At 47.9% G+C, this 23,108-nt stretch overlaps 1 protein-coding gene across 5 annotated transcripts in view; it reads left to right on the top strand.

Annotated features, from left to right (window-relative positions):
• DPP6 (dipeptidyl peptidase like 6) overlaps nt 1–23,108 on the top strand; it is a 578,081-nt gene that overhangs the window by 209,283 nt on the left and 345,690 nt on the right. The window contains exon 1 of one of the 5 annotated variants that reach the window (XM_019742503.3): nt 13,500–13,565. The exons of the other annotated variants lie outside the window; for them this stretch is intronic. Within the exon in view, the coding sequence (XP_019598062.1) occupies nt 13,515–13,565 (51 nt within the window). The 5' untranslated portion in view covers nt 13,500–13,514. Of the gene's footprint in view, nt 1–13,499; nt 13,566–23,108 lie in introns of those variants that run through there. 5 annotated transcript variants of the gene reach the window in all.

The following is a 23,108-nucleotide window of genomic DNA, read 5'->3' as shown; positions in this document are numbered from 1 at the left end:
AGCGTGTGTCAGAACTCCATTCCTATTTGTGGCTGAATGCTATCGCTCTGAGTGGACATAGCCCCACATCGCGTAATCTCGTGGTCACACCCTCAAAAGACGCATCCGTGCCTGTTCATAGCAGCCTTATGCATAACAGACAAAACATGGAACCCGCCCAAACAGCCATCAAATGATGAACGGATAAACAAAATGTGGAGTCTGGAGGCAGGAGTAAGTGCATTGTAGGTTTCCTTGTTTGATTCGCTCTCATAGTTGTCACGACAGACGCTGTATTTGCCGGAGGAAGGTCACCTAGCAGCTTCCCCGCAGAAGGTGTCATAGCTCAGTGCGGATTTGAACAAGGGGCAAGGTTTTTCAGATCACCAAGAGCCTCACCTTTCTGATTTCTCTCTTTATTCCTTTTCTTGCTGCGTACTTTTCTGTATTGCTCCCTTCCTGGTCCGTCAGTCTATCTAGATCTGTCTGTACGGCAACTCATGTCCATCCTATATGTCTCGCCTCTTTTCTTCAATGTTTCTTCATATAGTTTTGAGCAGGACTAATAATAGATTACTTCAACAGGAGAAAAACGTAAGCCTGAAGGAATCTGTGTGTCATTACATTTGGAGAAAAAGCTGGAAGATATTCCGTAGGCACACATTTAACTCTGGTCACTGGAAAGATAAAGTGGTTTCCGGTCTCCTGAGAAGGGGAAAGGTTCTGTCCTTCCTTCTCAGCGTCACTTTTTCCCCTGCTGACGGCCAATGGAATCTGAGATTTTATCTCCCTCCTCCCTCCCCACTGACCAGCAGTACCACCAGATTATTCTGCCGTAGATTCTGACACATTGACCTAAACGGGAAGAGTGTTGGGGTCCTGGAGGAAATACTCTTCATTAGCGGTTCTGGTTTTCTCAGGAGCTGCTCCAGTAGGGTCACTGGGCAGCATACTTGTGCAAATGCAAATATGGGAGAACTGTTCCCTATTCTCAAGTCCCCAATTTGCGAAAGATGAGATAACTATTTTCGTATTTAGTAGTTGAGAGGAAGTTACTTACCGGCTTGAAGGCAGCCTAGCCCATTTCTACACCAGTCACCAAGCGTCCGTTAAGTGTCTCTTCAAAACCCAAGCCTGTTCTGGACGTTTGGGGCAATGAAGCAGAGAGGGAAATATTTTCCATCCAAGAGTTTAAAATTAAATTGCAAACCTCTGTGTGTTCATGTGCGGGTCTTGGTAAGGGAACTCTCCCAGGCCCCCATGTCTGTCTTCAGAAAACCACCAGCTGGGAGACCCCCTTCACCCACAGCTTCTCCTGGTGCCAGCCCCGCCTTCCTGTCACATAAGTAATGACTGGGAACCACACAGTGTTGGAAGGCACCAGGAGTGGCGAGAAGGCATGGAGGAGAGGGTAGGCAGATACATAGAAAGTCAGCACTGTCACAGAAATCACTCTGGACCTCAGAGTTCAGCAGCACAGAAAAACTGACGAGTGGCATTTTCCAGGAAGCTCCTCGATTCGTGCCAGACGTCTGCATGCAGACAGGGTGGTAGGTGCCAGGTGAGCTCTGAGCAAAGCCGTGCTCGGAAAGTTTCAAGCTGGCGTTTCCATTCCTCAGCATGAGCTTGCCTGCTGAAGGCATGTGTGTTGCCCAAGGCAAATGATCGCTTGGAAACACTTTCATATTTTAAGCCAGATCTTGAGATTTGAGGAGCTGAACTCACTGCATAAGCATTTTACAGCTTCCCAAAGTGACTGCCCTCCTGAGGGGTCTCAGCAGCCACTCCGCCTGGTGCTTCCCGGGACAGCTTTCCAGGTGGAGAGCTGCTGCATTTCAGGAAATCCTGGAGCTACGACTCCAGGGGGCACTTGGTTCCTGTTTCCCAGGGGGCATTTGGTCTCCCTACTCAGGCCCTACAACATTAGCTCTGTGTTGCCTTAGCAAGAAGAATCCAGACTTTGCAGTTAATTTAGTGCCTTCATCAGTTTGTTAACCCGTTTTTCCTGTTCATAAACTGCTCGGCACAAATGATGTTCTTTAATCTCCACAAAATGCTGTAAGATAGTTACAGTCACCCTTATTCTTTAGAAGAGGAAACTGAGGCTCAGGTGGCGTGAACTGTGTGACTCAGTCAGAGAGCCCACGATGAGAAGCGTGTAGATTCACACCAGGTCGCCCTTGACGTTCCACCAGGCCTGTCGGTCTCCCAGGGCCGCAGATGGAGTCTTCTTGGAGCAAATGCTGCTGCTCTGCCTCACCCAGGACAGACCGGCCTGTCTCGCACCTGTCAGGCAACTTTCGTCCTCACAATGCTCTCTGGGCCCCAATCCAAACTCATTTGGAGCCGTTATCAGTGTGCAAATCTGTTTCTTTCTATCAGATTCAAGGAGGCAGAGAGACACTGGAAATAGGCGAGTGGCTGCAGAGAACACCAGGAAACCAGCCTCCAAGGAAGGAGCAGAGCCACTGCAATTAAAACTGTCACTCAACCCGGAGGTTATGGAGTCAGTAGAAAAGCAGCTCAGAGTCAGTCTAGACTGTAGCAGCCCAGACAGACGGGAGAGAGGAACAGCTCAGGAGGCCTCAGTATTCCAGCTGTAGGAAGATCCATGGGATCAATCAAATAAATGAGCTGTTTACCCAGGCCGGCCGTTGTAACGCAGAGGCAGACACACACATGCACACTGACCACCCCACAAGAGCCTGCTGGTCTACCCTTCAAGGACAATGCAAGTGGAAAGAACATACAGAAAAGACACTACACATATTGGGGCCATAGGTCTGACCACGGTCACCTCCTTCTCTCTGAGGAGGGCAGGACACACTGTGATCTGTCCTTCAAAGCAGAGGCCAAGGCTGAGGCTGAGGCTTGACTCTTCCAACAGGCGCTGCTGGCCAGGGCCTTGATGCGACGCTTCAAAGTCAGTGTCTCCGGATCGGATCGTAGACTCTAACTTGCCTCGTGTGCCACTGAGATCGGGGCTGGGCAGGTGGCGGGATTTATAGGACCTGTCAGAGGGTAGGAAGTGCATTCCTCTCATAATAATGGCAGGAGCAGTAGTGACCCTTCCTTGAGGGTCACGAACCCGGCAGTACTCTCAGGACTCCTAAGTATCCGCTCTTACACCTCAGCACTACCCTGTGAATTGTCATTGTCCCTTAAATCTCAGCACTACCCCGTGAACTGTCATTGTCCCCATTCTTACATGAGGACACTGGCGTTTAGGTAGCGTATACTTGGTAGGTATGTTTGTGTAGCACAGATGAAACTCAACTTGAACTTCCTTCAGCTGAAAAAAGGCAAAGCTGTGGATCAGGCATGAGCCAGGCTGGTCTTGGGGATGCTGGACAGGAACTCGGGTGCAGATCAGTCCCCCCACCCCCCACCCACTCCTAACTCTGGCTTATCCACTTAAGGAGTGAGAGGAGATGACCACCTGCTATTATGAAGTCATTTCCTTGGGTCCCTGAGTAAAGAGGAGAGACGGCTTCTCCAGTTTGAAGAATCTCAGTCAGGAATCCTGCTGGCCTGGCCTAGACCCTAGACCCAGCCCTGAACCAGTCCCATCGTTGGTGTATCAGATACTCAAATTGGTCCTGAAAACCACCATCCTGTGGCAGGGGTGCGGGCGCGCAGGACCCATCACCGGCGAGAGAGGGCATGGGACACGGAAGCACAGAGGGAGCTGGTATGAAGCAGGCATTCACGCCGGTCTCCACTTCCGCGTGGGAAAGTACGGAGTTCGTCCCAGTGCCAATACCTCCTGGCTCTGTGTCTGTACAACTGCTTCCTCTTGGTGTCTCCGTTTCCTTCACTCTAACATGGCGATCGTCACAGCTAATGCACAGGATTACTGGGCGAGTTACGCGGGTGACCACCTTAGCGCAGCGCCTGGTACCAGCTAGGTCGTCGTGAACGTTAGCTAATATACTGATCACCGCCCTCACTGCTGCTGTTACTGTAAGGAGCTGAGTATCTGGTCCAAGGCTCCTCCGACAGCTAGGAAGGGTGAGAGTCAGGATTGTTCCAAGGTGACGATGGGGATACGAGCTCGTCTTCCTCCGAGTGTCCTAGGCCCTCATTCGCACACCCCTCCTTCATTCCGAGGTTACACTGATGGACTCGACAGGCGTCACAGAGGCTCTGCTCAAAGCCATCTGTGTCCCAGCTGACCCACCACTGTGCCCAGCTCCATCCAGACTGGGGCATGGCTTAGGCCCATCCTGGAAGCGTCTCCTCTTATCAACCGTTGTCCTGAGGGATCTTTCCATGTCCCACATCCCGAAACTCCCTCTAAATGTGGTGTATCACCCTAGACCCCTTTGTGGGTAATCCTAGTCTTCCTGTCGGCCCACCCCTTGCACGTGCTGTTTTAGACGGCCCCTGCTTCTCTGCTTCTTAAACCAGCTCTTCTCGACGTCCGTTTGTTCTCTTTCCTGAAGGCCGTGTCCACGACCTGGCCCAGGCTCTTCTTCATCACAGGGCTCAGCCATGGCCTGTGACCTCAGGACCCATATAGAGGTTCCTCACTGTTACAATTTAGTGCCCGAGGTGCCTCCTAGGTTTTGACAAGACCTCGCTGCCACGGCTGACCTTCGCCTGTCTGAAACCTCACCATTTCCACAATGAAAGAGGGTGTAAACACTGTGACCCTAGCTGGGGAGGGGGAGGAGGAGGGGCCTAAATATGCAAATGAGCAAGCCACAGGCGTAGAACATACCGGAATTTGTCCTCCGAGACTGAACTCTATGGATTAGTTCGTCCTCTGTCGCTGGGTTAGCCGCGTTTCCCCAACGGCTGGGTTTGTGCTGCAGGAGTCACCGTGCAGCCTGGAGAATTGGTTGACCAGCATGACTGGACTCACAGTATTCCCTCGGCGGTTGATTTCTGCCAAAAAGGAATGACAACACCTCTGCAATCACAGTTCAGCTCTCTTGGTACGTGCACCACCTCCTTCTCTCCCCGCTGTTGGCAGGTGTTTGCTAGGAAAACCAAGTCCTTTACTTACTGGCTTAAAGCAAGAGGCGTGTTCTCTGAGTGTGTAGGTGAACTTCAAATGGAGCTTTTGCTCCTACGGGGTGGGGGTTGTTTGACCTTGGGCTGGGTGCCTGATTTCTCTGGGCTTGCACTTCTCCCAGGCAAACGCAGGCTTCCGCCAGATGATGTCCTCTGAGTCGAAATATCCCGTGTTCTCCAAGACAACTCTGCTGTTAAAAGGGCCTCCCAGCAACTCTGCGATTTGTGTCGTTTCCTACCCTCGGAAACTCTGGGGTCAGGGACAGTCCTTCGCACCACAGCACCACCCGTGTCCATCCCAATGCCCGGCACATGACGGTTGTGCTATGAACGTGCTTTGGACAAACGCACAGTGTGGCCTTTCGCTCCTCAGGCACAGTTAGTAGAGGAGGCAGTTTAGTCAGAGTCTGAAAACTCCCTCAGGGAACTTGCCTGGGTTCTTAGCACATCTCAGTGCTGCTGCTTGCTTGGCGGGTGGGGGCTAATGGAGTTTGAGTTCCAAGAACTCGCCTGTGTGTCATTTCAAGAACCATGGAGAAAGCAGGCCTCTGCTTGAAGCCCACTACCATCTCCCAACTGTAACTCTGGGCCTAAGAGGGACATAACATGCAAGCAGAATAGAGCCCGGCCTTAGCTGAGAGCTGTGACAGTCCAGGTCCAAGGGGATAGTGTACTGGAATATTCCTTAGCCTCACTGTCTATCTTTATAACCCTCAAAAAGAGTCCAAGAGTCCCCACCAAACCCTGTGACTTCGGAACCGCCCCCACTATTTCCTGTTCTACCCACCCCGCTCCAAATACATAGATATACTATACGCATGTAAAATTGAGACTAAACGTTGTCCCTGATTGCTTAAAATGCACAGCCTCTAGCGTGCTAATCTCTCTCCAGCGTGTCTTACATTGCTAAATTATTCCTATTTTTCCTCACTAATATGATGACTGAAATAGGGCAAACATTATGATTCACATTTTACAAAGACTCACAGTTGGATCTAGAGGGATCATGTGACCCAACACAGGCCCAAGGTCAAGTCTCCTTTGGCTTCTGTCTCCCATTAGAAAGGATGTGCTTCCCTCTAACTGAGCCACATCCCAAGATTATAAGGACACCATGCCAGTTCCTTCCTTCTTTCATTTATGCTGCACATATTTAATGAGCACCAATGGTGTGCCAGGGGCAGTGAAGTGTCCTGGAAATAATGCCAGTACATTATTTAATAAGAAAGTGCCAAGGCGCGATAAGAGCCCCGGTGAAAAAAAAACGTAAATGGTGAGATTGCAAATGACTTCACGAGAGCAGGACTAAGTAGACCAGTGTCATTTGAGCAGCCTACCCTGTGAAGAAATGGACAAAGAACATTCCAGGTAGAGAGACTCATACTGTTAGGGTCTTTGCATGTGGTTATCAGCTTCGTAGTTCTGCACATTAGGATATTAACTGTGACTTTCACGCTTGACCTCCTCGCCTTGGAGAAGGTGCATCTCCACGTCTTGGACCACCCTTAGGAAATTCGTTTTGGCGAATGTGATTGGCTCTCCCGACGTTTGGAGACTGCTGTGGTTGGAGGCTTTAACGGAAGACATTATTTACCAGTGTGTCTTCACCAGGAAATTTATTTTGTTCATTAAAAATCTGTAGTGGGAAAGGAACTACAGGAAAGGGCAGGCTATTTTTGCATTTAAAAGCCGCATTTGGAGTAAATGGATTTCCTGGTGAGTTCCAGTAGAATGAATCTCAACCCCCAACTACTTTCACTTACTTCAGAGGAATTGTGTCTGACAGAGTTTGCTTCTTGTTCTAGTTGGTGTCCTGCTTAATGCAGCCCAATAATAATGACATTACGAGTATTTGTGTAACGAAAACTGTTCCTGGCTGTGCCAGCGTGGATGAGATGAAAGTCATCATAGTTTGCCTTAAGGAATGCAGATTTGGATGATTGAGACAATTCTAAGAGAAATATATGGCAGGAGTTTTGTTCTTCGTGGTTTTCTAAAAGTCCAGTAAAGGAAACAGTTCAGGTTAAGTCCCAGCTTCTCCATCCGGGCGTTTAGGTTAGTTGGGCAGACCCCGGATATGAAGTTGACGTGAGTTTGACAAGTCAGGAGACTTTCCCGGAAGTAAGTGTTTCTTTCTGGGGGCTCTGGGAAGAGTGTGCTTCCTTCCTAGCTCCGTCTGTTGTGGGATCCCCTTCTGCATTTTAGGGCGCTGTGGTTCCATTGCCCCCCCCCAGATAATCCAAGATAACTCCCTATTGTAAGGCCCACAGCTTAGTACACGTAATTCCTTCTGCAAAGCCCCTTTTGCAGGTACCTTAACGCATCCATGGGTGTGACACCAGGGGACAGTGACCACAGGAGCCAAAATTCTGCCTACTACAGTGGGTCAGAAACAATGTTTGTTTGTTTTTTTGCATGGAAGTCAGTATTAAATATTAAGAATAATTCAAGCATAAGGCATTTTAACTGGGAAATAACTCCATGTTATGTGATGTTAAAAATAAATAAAAATTAAATTAATGAGGGTTTGCCCTATTGAGCAGCAATTCATCCAGAAGTCTTTGCACAGGCAAATAAATGACTCAAACCTAGTGTTTGGTTACAGTTTTCGGAGGTTGGGAGCCAGCAAGAATCCTCCAAAACTTTCTTGAATAATTTATTTCCATAGTTGGTTTTGCCAAAAGGAAGCTCAGTTCTGAGGACAAAAGCAGCCCTTTAGCCACAAATGTCCAGTCCTTTCACTCCTCAGCCAGCACTGCCCTGCGTCCCTCCGGCTTTGCCAGGGCTCCATGCTGTTTTCATTTGAAAATCAAGTTCTAAGTATGTCCACTGGGAAAATAACATGGTAGGAACACCAGCCGTGCATGGTTGGGGAGAGTGGGATGCGCTGATGCATTTATAGTGCACAGCACATTTTTAAAATTATTATTGAGGGCCTGAGTCCTGGTCCCAGGCCCTTTCCGGGACATCAAGCTGCCTGCCACCGAGCAGTGCCACCCCTTTGACCAACCAGGGCGCTTCGGAGAGAGTGAGGGGTGAACCCAACCCGGGCACAGACCCTGGGAGCCAGTGGTAAGATTTATGCTCCTTAATCCCTCCCGAAGGTGGAAGATGCACGTTGTGTTCAATGAGCTCTGAGGCACGAAAGGTCATTGCTAATTTGCAGGCAAAAGCTTTATACAGACAACGTCCAGCACTTACTTCTGCGCGGCGGTTGGCATCCGCCATGGGCTCAGGAAGCAGAGCAGGCGTTGTCGAGCTGCCTCTGAAGTCCCCGGGGCCTCCCGGGTCCGCACGCCGTTTCTAAAGTGCTTTCTTGCGGAGCACCATGTTTGCTCGTCTTCCTCTGGGTCACAGCTTCGGTCCCAGAGCACAAAGTCAAAGCCACAGGAAGGCACAGAGGCACAGTCATGGCTGCCCTCCACCCACCCCTGGCAGACGTACCGTAGTTGCCATAAGTTGTGAGGACTTGGAAAAGGAATACCCTCAAAGCACTAATTCTACGTGAGCAGTAAAATGGCGTTCTGCTGGATACGGAACTTCGGACGCAAAAATCTGGATATCTGAAGGAAGTCACCAACCATGGCTTTGTCCTGAAAGGGACAGCTAACTTTCGTATACAACTGCGCACCTTGAAAAGATCCCTTCTCATAGATCTTGTTCTGTGACAGCCCTTTCCAGTTTATGTCAGGGGTCCCAGATTGGGAGGGGGAGGCTGGAGAGCCTTTGAAAGACCTAAGAGAAGAAATATCCCCAGACTAGGAAGGGAAGCAAAGTTGGCATGTCCACCTGAATGGGGGCCTGTGTGCTGCTTCTGCACAGAACCCAAGGAGAGAGACGAGACCCCAAGGGGAAGCCTGGATGGTGCCCTCGCTAAGGCTGCGTCCTGGGCCCTTGGGCCTCCATCTCTCTAAAGAGTTCTGTGTCCCAAGCCAGCTTCTAGTTAAGTGGCAGGTCTACCACACCTGCAGGCATGATGCCACATGAAATAATGTCCTGTAATCCAGATGATCCGAAGGTCCCTCCCCTCTGCTTTGTCACCACATAAACCCACAGCCTTGGTGTGGACCTGGAAGGATGTTCCAGTGATGACAAGACTGAGTGGCCTGTCGTCCTGCCAGACAGAACATGAAATTCCAATTCTATTTGCCTTCAAGAAAGCAAGGAAACGTGACATTTCTTGCACACTTGAATGTGTAGATTACACACAGAACAAAGAAAGGACAGAATGAAGGTGCAAATGGTCGTGCCGTGTGTTTATGTGAAGTTTGAGGGAATGGAGAGTCACCAGACTTAAGTGGCCCCTGGAGTCAGGTTAGCTAGTGTGAGTCCTGAGATGGTTTTCACACTAGAAGCTATTAATATTCTGAAGCTAAATTCTTCACTACCTAAAATTCAGCCCTTATACATACAAGTGATAGTTATTTGATGAATGCTGACCCTGAAAGTCAAATGGTAAATTCCTTCTGATTACCCATAATGCAGGGGAGACCATAAAGATTGTTAACCATGACGTCCCCGGCTCCCTGCCACCAACCCAGCCCCCAAAACGGCTGTCACTTCTTATTCCCCTAAATCAAAACCCTAGTTTTGCTGCAAGGCTTAGTGTCAGGCTCACTTATGCTGGGGATCGCTAACTTGCTCTGGAAAGCTGGCCTCGTTTTATGGCACTTTCATCTTTTTAAAGTATAAAAAGTGCATCTGCGAGTTGCTCATTTTCTGTGTAACCTCCCAGACGTGGTATTTCATGTTACTTGGTGATCACTTTGGGAATATTCACTTTATACCATTTTTAAAAAGCAAGTAGGAAGTGAAGACACACTTCTTCATGTATGTAAAAATCATATGTCATTCGTGTTACTTTTGATACAATTTAAACCAAAATGACATTACAAGCCTTGGTTTGCCGACAGTGTCATAAAAACTTAGACTCTCACAAGTGGATTCTGATTTCAAACATAGAAAAATCCTTTTTATATAGAAATGTAAGAAAGTGCACTTTTAAATATGGCCTATTAACAGAATGTTTGAGTTAATGTCAATATTTATTAAACTTTAACAGCTGTTCCTTTTAGCCCAAATTCTGAGGCCCATGTCCTATTTCTTTAGAGATGACAAAACTACAAATGAGTTGGAAAACATATGATAAGTTTGACAGAATCTAATTTTTTAAAAGCTTTGCATGATGAAGAAGTGTCCGAAACCTACATTTTCTTCATCAGATTTTTCAGTGATTTCAAGTTTTCCTGATGCTAAGATCCTCCATGGTCTCTTGCCAGGGTTACGAATCCATCATGCCTACCTTTCAAAAATCATATGCATTCAAATTCACTTTTTTTTTTTATCAGCCATCAATTAAATATGCGTCAGCTTTCCCTGGTCCTTGGCCCACAGTCCTTACTTATAAAACTCTTTGAGAGACGTCACTGGAAGCCCTGCCAGTTCAAAGTCCTTGGCTTGGAATCCTGTCATTAGCCATCCCCATCTCAATAGCCATCTGTGTTGCTTAACTTGCGACTTCTCTTAAGTGGAAAGTTGAAGAGCTTGCTGGATACTCACTTGCTGTTTCCATATCGACGCGATCAATGCTCTACATACAGACCTGATGCATTTAGGTCCTCAAATAAAGGGACACACCCGTTGGAAACTGCTTGCGAGAGCTTCTAAATTCCAGTAAAGCTTTTAAGCTCAGAGGATGATGACCATTTCTTTATCTTGGTTTTCCATTCAAAGAAAATAATGTGTTGTCTTGCAGATAAGAAGGGAACGTTACTGTCCAGACAGTGGGGACGTGGCGTAATTTGAGAGGCACTAAAACGTCTCCCCACCCCACCCCAGCCCTACAAACCTCTTTGCACTGGCTGGCTCTGGTGCCGGAAATCCGCCAGTGTTTTGCTGGTTTCAAGTGCGACATCACTTTCTTGAATGTGCGTGGCTTAAATAGCAATAACCTATCATCAATGGCCTTAAATAGAACTCCTGAGGTCTCTGTCCTCTCCATTCAGTGGAGGAAATTCAAGAAAACCTTGACTTTTCCTTTACACCAATGGCAGAAAATGTATATCTTATTTTACGAACATATTCAGTATATAAGCTGCTACGATAATAGTATTAAGCACTCATTTAGATCCCTTGCGTCTCTCCATGTACTTAAATTGTCCTTTTGCCGTTTTAAAAACGTTGGAGGTGTAGAGAAGTCAGGGACCTGTATATCCGAATGCTCTCTGGGCTCAGCCACGGGCTGTCAGTCTGGGCCGTTGACGTGCAATCCTGCCTGGGTTCAGCTGACCTCCCTTCAAAAACTGCAAAGTCCAGTCACACATCGAAACCTTTACAGACTCACTTGGGATGAAGTATTGATTGCGTCAGGAGAAGACAAAGTAAGGAAATAACTGTAGGAGTGGCAACAGCCAGCATGGGCCAGACTGTACTCCAGTAACGAGCAACTCCGAGAGCTCCGAGCCTGGAAGAAGACAGACTTGTTTCTCACTCAGGCCACGTGTCCAGCGCTGGTCTACAACCGGCCCTGCTCTGCACGTCCTCCCCCCACCACCAAGTCCCACGGAGAGCTTGGAGCATTTACAGTGGCCATTTGGGAGGCTGATGCTGAAGTGTCACCTTGCTTCCTCCCAGAACTGTCACCTGGTTCCTTCCAACCACAAAGGACCAGAAATGATCACGTAATATGTGCCCAGAGCTGGTGAGCCAAAAGTATACTCGGCGACCAGCATGACTTCCACGCAATGGACAGATGCGTGGTTTTCCCTGGAAAGACAAGCCTCTTTCTGGTTATGAGGTCCTCGGTGCTCAGTCCTCTCTGCCCGGAGTCTGGCTGCCTCCCTTCCCTTTTTCTGTCTGTGCCTCACAGCCCCTCCCGTGGACTCAAAGACGGCGTTCTTCCTGATGACCGCTCTGCAGGACGAGAGGCGAAACTGCCGAAAGGCTAACGCACCAGTTGTTGAAATCGCTTCCCAAGCACAGACTCGCAGTAGTTGTGTTAGTGCTTTGCCATCTGACCGCTTGAATCACCAAGCACCTCGGTCTCCTGGGCTTTACCGCTTTTCTATTTCTCCTCCCTTCCTTGCCCCTTTGGGTTTAGTTGCACTGATTTTTCTCAAGCTCTTTGGTTTATTCCTTTCACCCCTGCCTCTAAACCACCTTTTGAGTGCATGATTTTCAGGATACTGAAATATCCTATAACAAGAAAATCCCCCAAGATGTGCGCTCGCTGCTGGCGTGTGACAACCAGCCGTTCTCCCAGTGCTAGAGGCCCTTCCAGTGCATTACGATGAGAACAGACGGCGTGTGGGCGAGTGGGAGGAATGGTTTAGATGAGGCTCGTCTGGTAAAAGGTGTCTGGGTGGGAGCTAGCGAAACGTGTCCAGTCCTCCTGCTAATTTCTGTGCAGGTGGAGTCACTTCCCCGGTCGGTGACGGGACACCTGAGTGCCACACAGACAGCCCCGGTTGCGTTGATCTGTGCATTGCTGTATTTCTTCCTCCTCTTCTCCCCACTCCGCAGTCACTGAGAACTGTGGGGCTCCCCGCACCGTGCTGGGCATTGGGTCGGGTACCAAGAAGGTGGCCGCCCATCTCCACCCTGGAGAAGCTCCGGGTCTCACTGGCGAGTTGGTGTGCCCGTGGGGACAATAGAAGATAACTAAATCACGGCCACCTGGACTGCAAGTGTCACAAGCACAGAGTTTGTGCCTGTCCGGCTCACACTTCTGCACCCAGAATCTGCCATGGGGTCTGGTATAGAGTCAGTGAGTGTGGTCGACAGTGGGTCTTTCCCTCTGCAAACGCTTTCTCTGCTAGGAGAGATCTATGAACGCAACTGCAGGTTGACTCCTCTGTTTCCTCAACCTGCTTACCACCACTCAGAACACCTGCCTATTTCAGCATAATACTAAGTGGACTGGCCGGATCGCTATTTCTCTAAGTAATCAGCCTTTACCCTTTACGGAGAATCGTGGAGAGAAGGCCCAGCCCCCACTGCTGCAGACACGCACCTGCCCATGGTTAGAACCCAAAACCAGCAGCAAGGACCAGCTGAGCCCTGCAGGGACCCTCAGGACTAGGCAGGCTGGTGGTGTTGGGCTGAGACGAATGTGTGTGTCTGTTTTTCTCAGGCAGATGCGATCCTTGCTCTAGCCCATGTGAAGTAACAAGAGGGGGACGGGGTTTAGGAAACAGCCCCAGTTTTCGCCCAGGAGGTTGGCGTGGGGGCATTTGCAGACACTCGGGTCCCCCATCTGCCTGCAGCAGCTCGCAGCGGGGCATCTGGGCTGCCCTCTGATCCCCAGAGGCTGGAGAATGTCAAGTGCAGCTATTGGTCGCTGTGTGCCGAGCGGCAGACTCTGTGGTCATTGGCAGGCTGCCTTAAAAGCCGGGGCACGTCTCTGGTTGCAAGAACCCCGGGCGTCGGGCGTCCACCATCTCAGACCAGCTGTGGGAGCCCGCTGACGTCCTGGCAGCTGCTGCAAAGGGTCCCCTTCTGCCCTGAGACCAGCAGGCATGAGCGTTTCCAGGCTGCCCAGGGTGAACAGATTAAAACAATGTTGGAGGGTGAGTAAAAGGAGACAAATCAACGTATGGGAGAAACAAGAAAGTTTAATTTTGGGGGGTGGGGGGAAACAACAGAAAGCTAACCTGCTATTGGAGGCGTGCAGTTCTTGCGTTACCTTCCAAAACTCCCGTGGGGAGAGTCAACCGTGCGTTTTGGATGTCTTGCCAAAGGTTTAGCATTTAATTTTAACTAAGCGGCAGCAGGTTCGATCAGCAGCCGGTTCAGCTTTGGATGTTTGCTCAGAGGCAAATTTGTTTTTCTAGAAAAGGCACTTTAGCCTCCGAGCCACAGGGCGATGCCTGACCCCGTTCCCTGCCGGCCCTGCCTCACCCGGCCTGTTCTGATCTCAGCCTCTGGGAACTCTGTTGCGGACAATGGCTAACGGACAGAATCCTGCAAGGAAGCCTGTATGTGTTTTCTTTCAGGCTGCATAGGCTATCAGATGTCTTGTGTGACTAGAAAGAGAATGCTAAGAAAAATCTCAAGCTTTGTGTGACACTAGGGTGGCATTAGCATTGCTAAGGCGACTGTAATCACCAGCCATTCAAAGGTGTGATACACACGGTTGACTGTTACCATCAACTTCCGGAAGTTCAGCCTCTCCCCCCAGAATGACAAAACACCTGTGGAAATCAGCGCTTATTTTCAGTTGTCAGAATCAGGATTCAGGGCGATAAGCAAAGTATTCTTTTCTGAATAGTTGCATGGGCTTCTGGGAGATGGCTGTTCGTGCCGTGTGTCAGTAACAGTCAACTCCCTTGAGAGTTTAGGACCTCGGAAGGCAGGAATGGTCCTAACGTGGATTTTCAATGACCCCCGTAGTGCATAGTACAGAGCTGGAATGAAATCCTGCATACATTTCCATTTTGCTTTCATGTTAGTTGATACCATGATTGTGTGTGTTTGTGTGTGTGTGTGTGTGTGTGTGCTAGTATTAGTGTGCTACTCCTTAGAAATCACTTCACTAGAGGAGTAAATAACAAGCAGTTAGTGTGTCTAATGCATTTTTGACTCTCGGTGAACTGTTTTTCTTTCTGTGTGATGCTCTAAGCCATTTAAGAGGGCCTGGGGTAATGGATGTGCTCTGTCAATTACCTAGTGAGTCATCATATCTCTTTATTTGGACTTGCAATGCCCAGTTAATATGAGTTTGCCGGTAATTTTGAAATTACTTCTTTAGCAATGATCTACATTTGACTGGGTAGAACCAAAACAGTTTTTTCCCAAACTGAAGCATGTGTATAGTATGTAAATGAAGCATAGTAAAAACATATAAATGAGGAAGGTGTGCAGAAGACGCGCCCTAGTCCAGCTTTGGGCTGGGAGGCCGACCTCCACCTGTGTCATTTCTAGGATCGGACTCTCGGGCTTGGCCAAATCGCTGAATAGCCTGCACACCCTGTCTATAAAGTGAGTGATTCCTCCCAACTCTGAGATGTCATCTGCTCTGAATTCACCATCTCTGTCTACATTGTGTCTGGAGAAGTCTGACTACCTTTGTTGAGTGTCACGGTTTCCTGCTGGTCGGGGGCTCTGAGGATGTCTCATTGAAATCAAACTCAGATCTGGCTTCCCAACTCTGCCATCAGGTATCAGGGATCAAAGTCACGTGTAGAGATGTTGATGACCACTAGGATAATTTGTATTTTCTCTGTCCCAGAGTAAGCTTTACTGTAACCATGAACATCTCCAGTGGTCTGAAAAGTGATTGCATGCAACACCCCAAAGTTTCAGGTGAACCCCTCCATACGCTGTGTCTGGAAGGGAGACCCCAGGGCCATGTAGCATGCACTGAGAGGATGTTGTCCCAGGTGCCTAATGCTTGCAGGCTCCAAACTCACAGCACCCACGCTGGCCCCGGTGGAGGCCTCAGCTCCATAGAAAAGACACTGGGTTTCACTAGCCATCAGCACGGTCCAGATAGGAGAGCACATTCTAAATAAGCTGGAGCATTCCTTAATTATTTACGGATGGGGAGTGTAAATGGGTGATGTAATTACTGTGTCCTCTCAATTCTGCATTATTCATTCCCTTTGTCATGGTGGTTTGATGCTAATTCCAGACTATTGTTAATAAAATTTTTAAAAATCAGAGATAGAGCAGAAAACAGTTTCAAAGACAGGATCTAAAAGCCTCTTAGTGCAGGAGTGGCAATGTAGCATCCATTCAAACGGCCAAAGTGGAAACCAACTGTTCGGCTTCCTGCAGTCTGTCTGCCTGGTTTCCTGAGCCCGTGCCCTCTCGGAGTCCTGGGCTGGATGGAGCGCCCGGTGCTGTCCGTAGATGCAGCGGAAATTCTTGCTTGTGTTGAGAACGCTGGAAGGAAGCACATGCACGCAGTCCGCAGCCAGGGTTCCTTTCAAGACGTGGGTGTGGAGTTTCAAGTCTGGACTGTGAGCCCTGCCATGAAATAAAGCTTGGACCCCACCGACGTGTGCTCATTAACAAACAATGGCAGTCTTCCCCTGATTTGAGTAGCTTCCATATACTTATATATATATATTCTTAGTAGTAGCAAGTGGACACAAGAAAGGTGTTGTTTAAACAAACCCGTGACTGGTATGCCTGACATTGTCAGAAACAGAAGACCTTTGGAGTCGCTGCTTTAGATGACGTGGTTATTTCGACTGCATGCAAATGACAGTTGCCAAATGACATTTGATGTCACTAGGAAATCTGTAAATCCCGTTCTAGGGTACCGTGTGAAACCGTTTGACTCTACAGAGGTCTGACAACAGACATCTATGTACTGAAGAGCTGGTCCATCTTTAGCAGTGGACGCAAAATAGGTTTTCCCCCCCTGTGGACTTTCTATTGTTGATTACAATGATGACACAACCCACACCTGAACATTTAAGAACAGCCACAATCATGAAAGGCTGTGTGATTCAATAGAGCAGGGAACAGCATGCAAGAAGTCCCATCTTTTCATTATTTTGCCGAAAGCGGACCGTTTACCTCTCTAAGCCTTGGTTTTCTCACCTATGAAATTAGGACGGAAGGTGTGATCCATCAATGTGATTGTGTTTGGGCAGCATATGAAGATCTCCCAGGAAGCTTTCTTTAAGTGTTCCTTCCCACGCCAGTTAAGTCAGAGTCACAGTGGGTGGGGCCCATGACGCCAATCTATGTTTTTAAAGCTGCACATTTCACTCTAATGGGCAGCCTGAACCGAGAACAATTAGACCATCTGAAGGTCCCTTCCAACCCAGCGTTCTATAGACTAAGAGTCTAATGGTTAGTTCTCAAGGTAAAAGCACCGCACCGTTTATTTTGTGGTGGTTCTTCCTCCTCTTCTGGGCTCTCCAAGGGTTGATGACGTGAAAGTGGTCGAGCACAGGATACTAAGGACTTACCCCTAAAGTGGCTTCTCCAGCTAAAGGCTTTGCGTATCTTTAGTGTGGACAAAGCATCCAGTGGCCACCTGAATTTTTAACTCCCTAATGGGGTATTTTTGGTCCTAAAAACAATGAACTCTTGTTTCAAAGGTCAAAATGATACTCTCCCTCAAATATGAACTTGTCTGGGTTGGCACTGAAGCCTAATCAGGTGTTAGGTGCACCACGATGACGAAGACACTTCTTGCTTTAATTGATTTGTGACCTAGTGGAGGTGAGAAAAAAATGGTGGCCGTGCAGTGTGGGGTATCGGATGTTGCTTGGCTATGCAACTGTCCCGTCTCAAACACTTTTCTTATGCATTCTGACCTAGAAGAGAGACCCGCATCCCCATTACTTGCCCATGGAAAGCTAGCTGAGTTGCACAGGTGAGCGTTTCACTATGCTGTCCGCATTTCTGTGAGACACAAAGATGGCCAATAAGCACGTGGACTCCTAGACCTCGACCTCCAGGTATTCTGATAGTACAAGGGTGTAGACCGATGCTCAACAAACATATGTATGCATTTAAATATGCAGACCGACGTTTATGCATTTCAGTGAAAGAAGAAGAAACACTGGGATATTTCATAAGTAATGACACCTGTGGGAAAACCAGTGTAAAACCTTGGCTCACTTTTGAGTCCCAGGCAGTTCCCTTATCGCGATACTGAGTCTCCCTGTCCTGGGTTGGCCTCCGTGTCTAAGCCACAGTCCAGATTTCTCCAGATCTCAGGGACAAATGATGGTCTGGGCACCTGGGTTCTGGTTCCAGCTTTGTCTCTCAGGGGTTGGGTGAAACAGGACAGGTGACTTCCTCTCTGTGGACCTTTGTCTCTTGTCTGTGATATGATGAGTATGGACCAGACTTCTGGGGGTGTCTCCTCTTGATATCGTCTGATTCTACCTGAATCATTTTCTTTCTGCTGTTATGAAGCAGGGACATCTACTCTAAAACTGTTAATCCAAAGAGGAAATCAGCCAGGCTAGCAATTCCTTCCCACCCACAAGGGACCAACTGTGTAGAAAAGGCATTTGTACATCAGACACGTCAGCATTTGATGGCGTTAGGACTGGTGGGTTTCAGTCCCTCTGAACCCACATTTCCTCCTGTGTGAGATGAAGATGGTCATGCTTCTGCCTAGTGTTTGGGGATGAAGATCAAAGCTGCTCAGGTCACTGAAGCACCTGTGAAGTTACTAGCACATAGTGGGTGCTCCAGGAGAGGCATCCAGGATCCGTGCTCACCACTGAGGGGGTCTTAGCCGATGTTTGCTCCCGCAACTCGAGTATCTACTTAGTGGCTCCGTGAGGTCCTGGGGGTGCAGTGGTGCTTTTGGAAAAAGGAAACCACTACGTCTTAACCTCCCAAGATACTAGAGTAAATGATGTCATTGCATAGATTTATATCAACCAGTTCCCCTCTCGCCGTCCTCCTGGGCGTCTCTGGGTCGGAACCACTGAGGCTGCCTTTGTGTTGGAATCTGTCTTTGCAGTCTGGCGTGTGTGTGTGTGTGTGTGTGTGTGTGTGTGTGTGTATCTTTCTGCACAAACCAGACCACAGAGAATAACAAAGAAACAAAATATAAAGTATTCAAACAATTTTACTTCTCAATGCCTGTGTGACTCCGATGACCCAGGGCAGTTTGCAGCCAAGCATCCTACTGTCACATAGAAACCAGTCACGCCTCTTTATGTGGCCTTCAGTTCTGTCCCTTTGGAGACCATTCGCAGTGTCTTTTTAACCAACACTCAAAAATTATTAATTTGGCTCTTTATTCATGAACATTAAAAGCTGGAAGTTAATAAATATTTTATGATCCTAAAGCTGAAATGCATATCTGATTGATATTGAGGGTTGAACAACTGAGGGCAGGAAAAAGGTCTCCTCTTTCCAGAATTTGCAAAATCGATGTAAAGTGGGCTTGTGCTAACCTGCCAAGTGCATAACTAACATGGGCTGGGCAGGCGATCTCTGACGGAATGGCACTGCCTGGAAATGTTGGCGTTGTCAGCTCTTCCTTCTCAAAAGGTGATGGGATTCTGGGCTAGATGTAGTTGTGAAAATCCAAAGTCAGTCGTGGAATAAAAAGCCTTTCTTTCTTGTACCCACTGCTGGTGTAAAAAAGGCTTAAGTACACATTTAGTTCGTGCTGTGTAATTTTTTTTCTGCAAATATGTTGAGGGACTCAGCTACAGTGTTGGTTTTCTTTAAAGATTTTTTTCCTACCCCTAGTGAGCCAGAACATAGTCTTTGGGTTTGCTATCGATTAAACAGATAGAGGGAACCAGGATAAATAGGGCCTCTCTTTTCCTAAGCTCTAAAAAGCACATGAATTCACCTTGTGTGCTGGCAAAAGCTGTTACTCCTTAAAGAAAGAAAAGAGCATCAAATAGATTTTTCATGGGGTGGGCTTTCAAAGAACCAGTCCTAGCCAACAAAATCTTTAAGAAGGTTGCATTGCCTGTGCTCATGGAGGGAATATATGAGACATAAATTCTCAGTTGTGTTTGATAGCTAATAACCAAAGAACAACTGACGATGGTGGTGGAGAAGCCCAGTGGTCAGATTTATGGACTGGGAATCTGCTGGTGTTTGAGGAATCTACGCGACTGAAGTGCATGCTTTGATTGTTGGTGCCATTTTCTGCCAATGTTGCCTGGGCCAGGTCACTGATTGAAAAGATGAGTTGTGTGAAGTATACTTGTAAGGTTTTTTAAAACATTGCAGTGTAACTGTGGTTCCTGGCGTGTTAACAAAGAAGAGACTGATAATTATCCTTGACAATGAACATGCAGAGAACCCTCTTTGGTAGGCAGATGGCCTTACTAAGGTAACTTGAGTGGTTCTTTTTTAAAGATTTTTATTAAAATATAGCTAACATACAATATTATATGAATTTCAGAGGTCCACCATAGTCAGTCATCATTTATATACCTAAAGAAGTCCAGCAACCATCGGACACCGTACCACACCACCATATTTTTAACTTGGGTGGTTTCCTGAATCACCCAATCTCAGTTGACTTATCTGTAAAATAGTGACAAGATTTTGTGAGAAGTAAGTAAGATCCCAAATGTAATGTGCAAGCAGAGGGTCTGTCACTGCTCAACAAATGCTTTTCTCACTTTCTGTGGGAACTAGTCCAGTTTTTAGCTATAGCGTGTAGGCTAAGGGTTGTGTGCTGAGTAAATATCCATTGGATGGATGGATGGATGATGGATGGATGGATGGATGGATGGATGATGGATGGATGGATGGATGATGGATGGATGGATGGATGGATGGATGGATGGATGGATGATGGATGGATGATGGATGAAGTTAGCTCGAATCAAATTTATGTCAACATTAAAATTTATGATAGGATGTGAATCACTTAGGAATTCACCCCATCCATTTTCAGTTTGTATGTATTTCTGCCCCGTTGCTGGTGTTCACCTCACCATGTTACCTGAGGACAACAGAAAAGGTTCCTTTCCTCTGTTGTGTTTTTCTTGCTTGGCCCTCGTTAGGAAATGAACATTACTAGGTAGTTTGGCTACTAGCCATCGTGTGTATACATACAGACATTGTGAATGCGTTGTTTGTTATTCACCTTTGAATTTAAGACAGCCCTTTGATAGAGGAAGTAGAATTTTGCTCTGCAATTTATCCATTAGGAAAGGAAGGCAGGGGAAAAACTAACATTTGACCTAAGCCTTTTAGGGGACAGATGGTGTGGGTTTCCTAAAGCTTGAGTATCTTCCTCCTGCTTTCAGCTGCAGGAATGCTGACAGGGAGGTAGAGATGACTTTAAAAGAGGCTTTTAGACCGTGATGCCTTGTCTTTGCAGAGATTTGAAAGGATCAAGTCTCCGGCTGAGTAGGCAGTTATCACTGAACTTCCATTTGTTTCCTCGGTGGTAGAACTTGTTGGTAGCAGCAGCTGTTCCTCACTAACACTCTCATTTCCTATTTGATGAGCCCACCTACAAGTCACAAACTCCTCCCATCTCTAAACTCCCCCAAATTTGATCCCTGCCAAAGCTAAGACCTAGTTGCTGGTGAATCTAGTAGACACGTCAGCCCCTTGACTGTTCCCAGGTACCAGGTGTTGTACGAGCAGCACAGCAGGCAGCGTGGGAGAGAGGATAGATCAGGTGCTGTGAGCTTGCTGCCTGGCACCGGAGTTTAGCATCAGAAAGCGCAGCACAGTGTGCAAAGTGCCAGGTGGAGATGGGTCAGGTGTTCTGGCAAAACCCCAACAGGCAACTCACTTCGCCTGGAAGGCAGGGCGCTTGGAGGAAGACCACAGAACGGACATTTCAGGTAGACACTTAAAGTAAGTACAAATATCCCCAGATGGGCCAAATGGGTTCCAAGCGGAGAAAACAGTGTGAGTCAACGCGTTGAACATAAAATGTTATAGAAACGAACGCAAACAAGAACGTTCCCAACCAGCTAGTGAGGTGGGTGTGGGAGGTGGGAAGCTGGAGTGAGGGGGTGACTGACACGACAGAGCAGGATGTGAACACAACTGTGTGTCAATGAGTGTGAAGACGGCAGAGCAATTGAGCTGAGCGAGGCCCAGGAATTATTTCAGTGAACTTAGAAATTAACGCCCTTTGTGTTTGGGGTGTTCAGTGCATAATTCATGGAGATAATGCCTCCTAGACATACGTGTATTAAGGGGGGCAAAACCAGAGGCTCTGAGGCAGTTTTTACCTTCTGTTGCCATGGAGCAGCTAACCAACTATGCATGTGGGTGCAGGAGTCCTTCTTCGAGGCTATTTACATGCAAATTTCAATACCAGATGGAAAGTGTTGGAATGATTTTGCTATAAATAAAACGCACATTATACTTTTAGATCCTCTGCAGGCTCTGCTTTTGCGCGTTACCTGTGTGTGTGGCCACGTGCTGGAGATCTCGGGGGTAGTGGAAAGACAGGCGAGAACAACTTTCATATGTGCAATAACTAGATCCCTCTATCACATAATGTTTCCTGTATCTTTTCCATTTGATGTCACGGTCTCCTCTACCTTTTATGAAGATGCAAGACTTGGATATTTGTTGGAGCCACACTTGGGTCAAATTCAAATAAAGGAGCGAGCTTTTGATGGAAGCCTTGAACGGCGAGTACCATTTTAATAGAGAATTTGGTGGAGGCGCTGTGAGGAAGCAGGGTGAGTGAGGGGCGCAGGCAAGAAGGCAGAACCCCGGATGGTATGGCTGACCCAGCGGCTATGGTACGTGTTGGCGAGAGTGGTCAACATGTGTGAGATGCTGGGTTGAGACCCGAGTGTGGGAAATCTTAAAACTCTTTGTTCTTCTCATAGAGGGTCTCCCTTTACCCCCAGGGAGGAAGGAGAAATCCTCATGGCCTCGGGATAATTAGGGCCTGTGAAGGAAGGTTTTGCACTGAGACTACTGTCCACGTGGAGCTAACTTCTGCACGTCAGAGGAAGCATGGGTTGAAACTCATTGGTTTGCATACAGATATCCAATTGTTCCAACACCACTGCTTGAAAAGCTAACCTTTCTCCATGAAACATGCACTAGTCCTCGTAATTAAAACTCATCTCCCTCCCCAAACAGCCCCGTACGTTCCCACCTACATGACTCTTTGCCTAGAAATCCCCTGAGAGTCAAGTAGAATCGCTCTTCTCTTTCATCTCCCAGTTCCCCCGTTTGGGGGCCAGTTTGAGTCTCAGCCCCTCCGTGAGGTCTCCCTTCTGAACTCACAGCTTCCACTGTCCCTCCCACCATAACCCAGCCTGGCGTTGTGACCGAGCTTGGCGGCCCGACCTGCTTGTGTGGACTTCTGTAACGCCTGGCAGAAGCTAACGTGGTGCAAGCCCGTAGTCACACATGGGTGTGATGATGGCGGAGAACTTGGGGGTGGGTAAGAGTTTGTTGGTGGTGAAGCAGGTGTAGGGAAGGCTGTACCTGTGGAGAGCGATTGTATATTTGGAGAAATAAGTGAATCCACAGAGAATGAGGCTCCCTTCTGGGCAGGAGCGTTCATGCCTTTGCACGCGTGTGGCCCTCTGTCCCCTCGGACACTGTCTCTCCCAGCCCAGCGCAGTCTTGAATACCACACATAGGGACAATGAACACCTGAAGAAAAGCCTTCCATCCTTCCCACAGATGCTCAGGTGAGGTCCTTCCCTCAGGATCCGTCT

The sequence above is a fragment of the Rhinolophus sinicus genome, chromosome 8, assembly GCF_057876585.1.
Source record: "Rhinolophus sinicus isolate RSI-liver-muscle chromosome 8, RSI-T2T, whole genome shotgun sequence".
Classification (NCBI taxonomy): domain Eukaryota; kingdom Metazoa; phylum Chordata; class Mammalia; order Chiroptera; family Rhinolophidae; genus Rhinolophus; species Rhinolophus sinicus.
The sequence above is the reverse complement of the archived record's forward strand: the minus strand, read 5'-3'. Positions and strand labels throughout refer to the sequence as shown.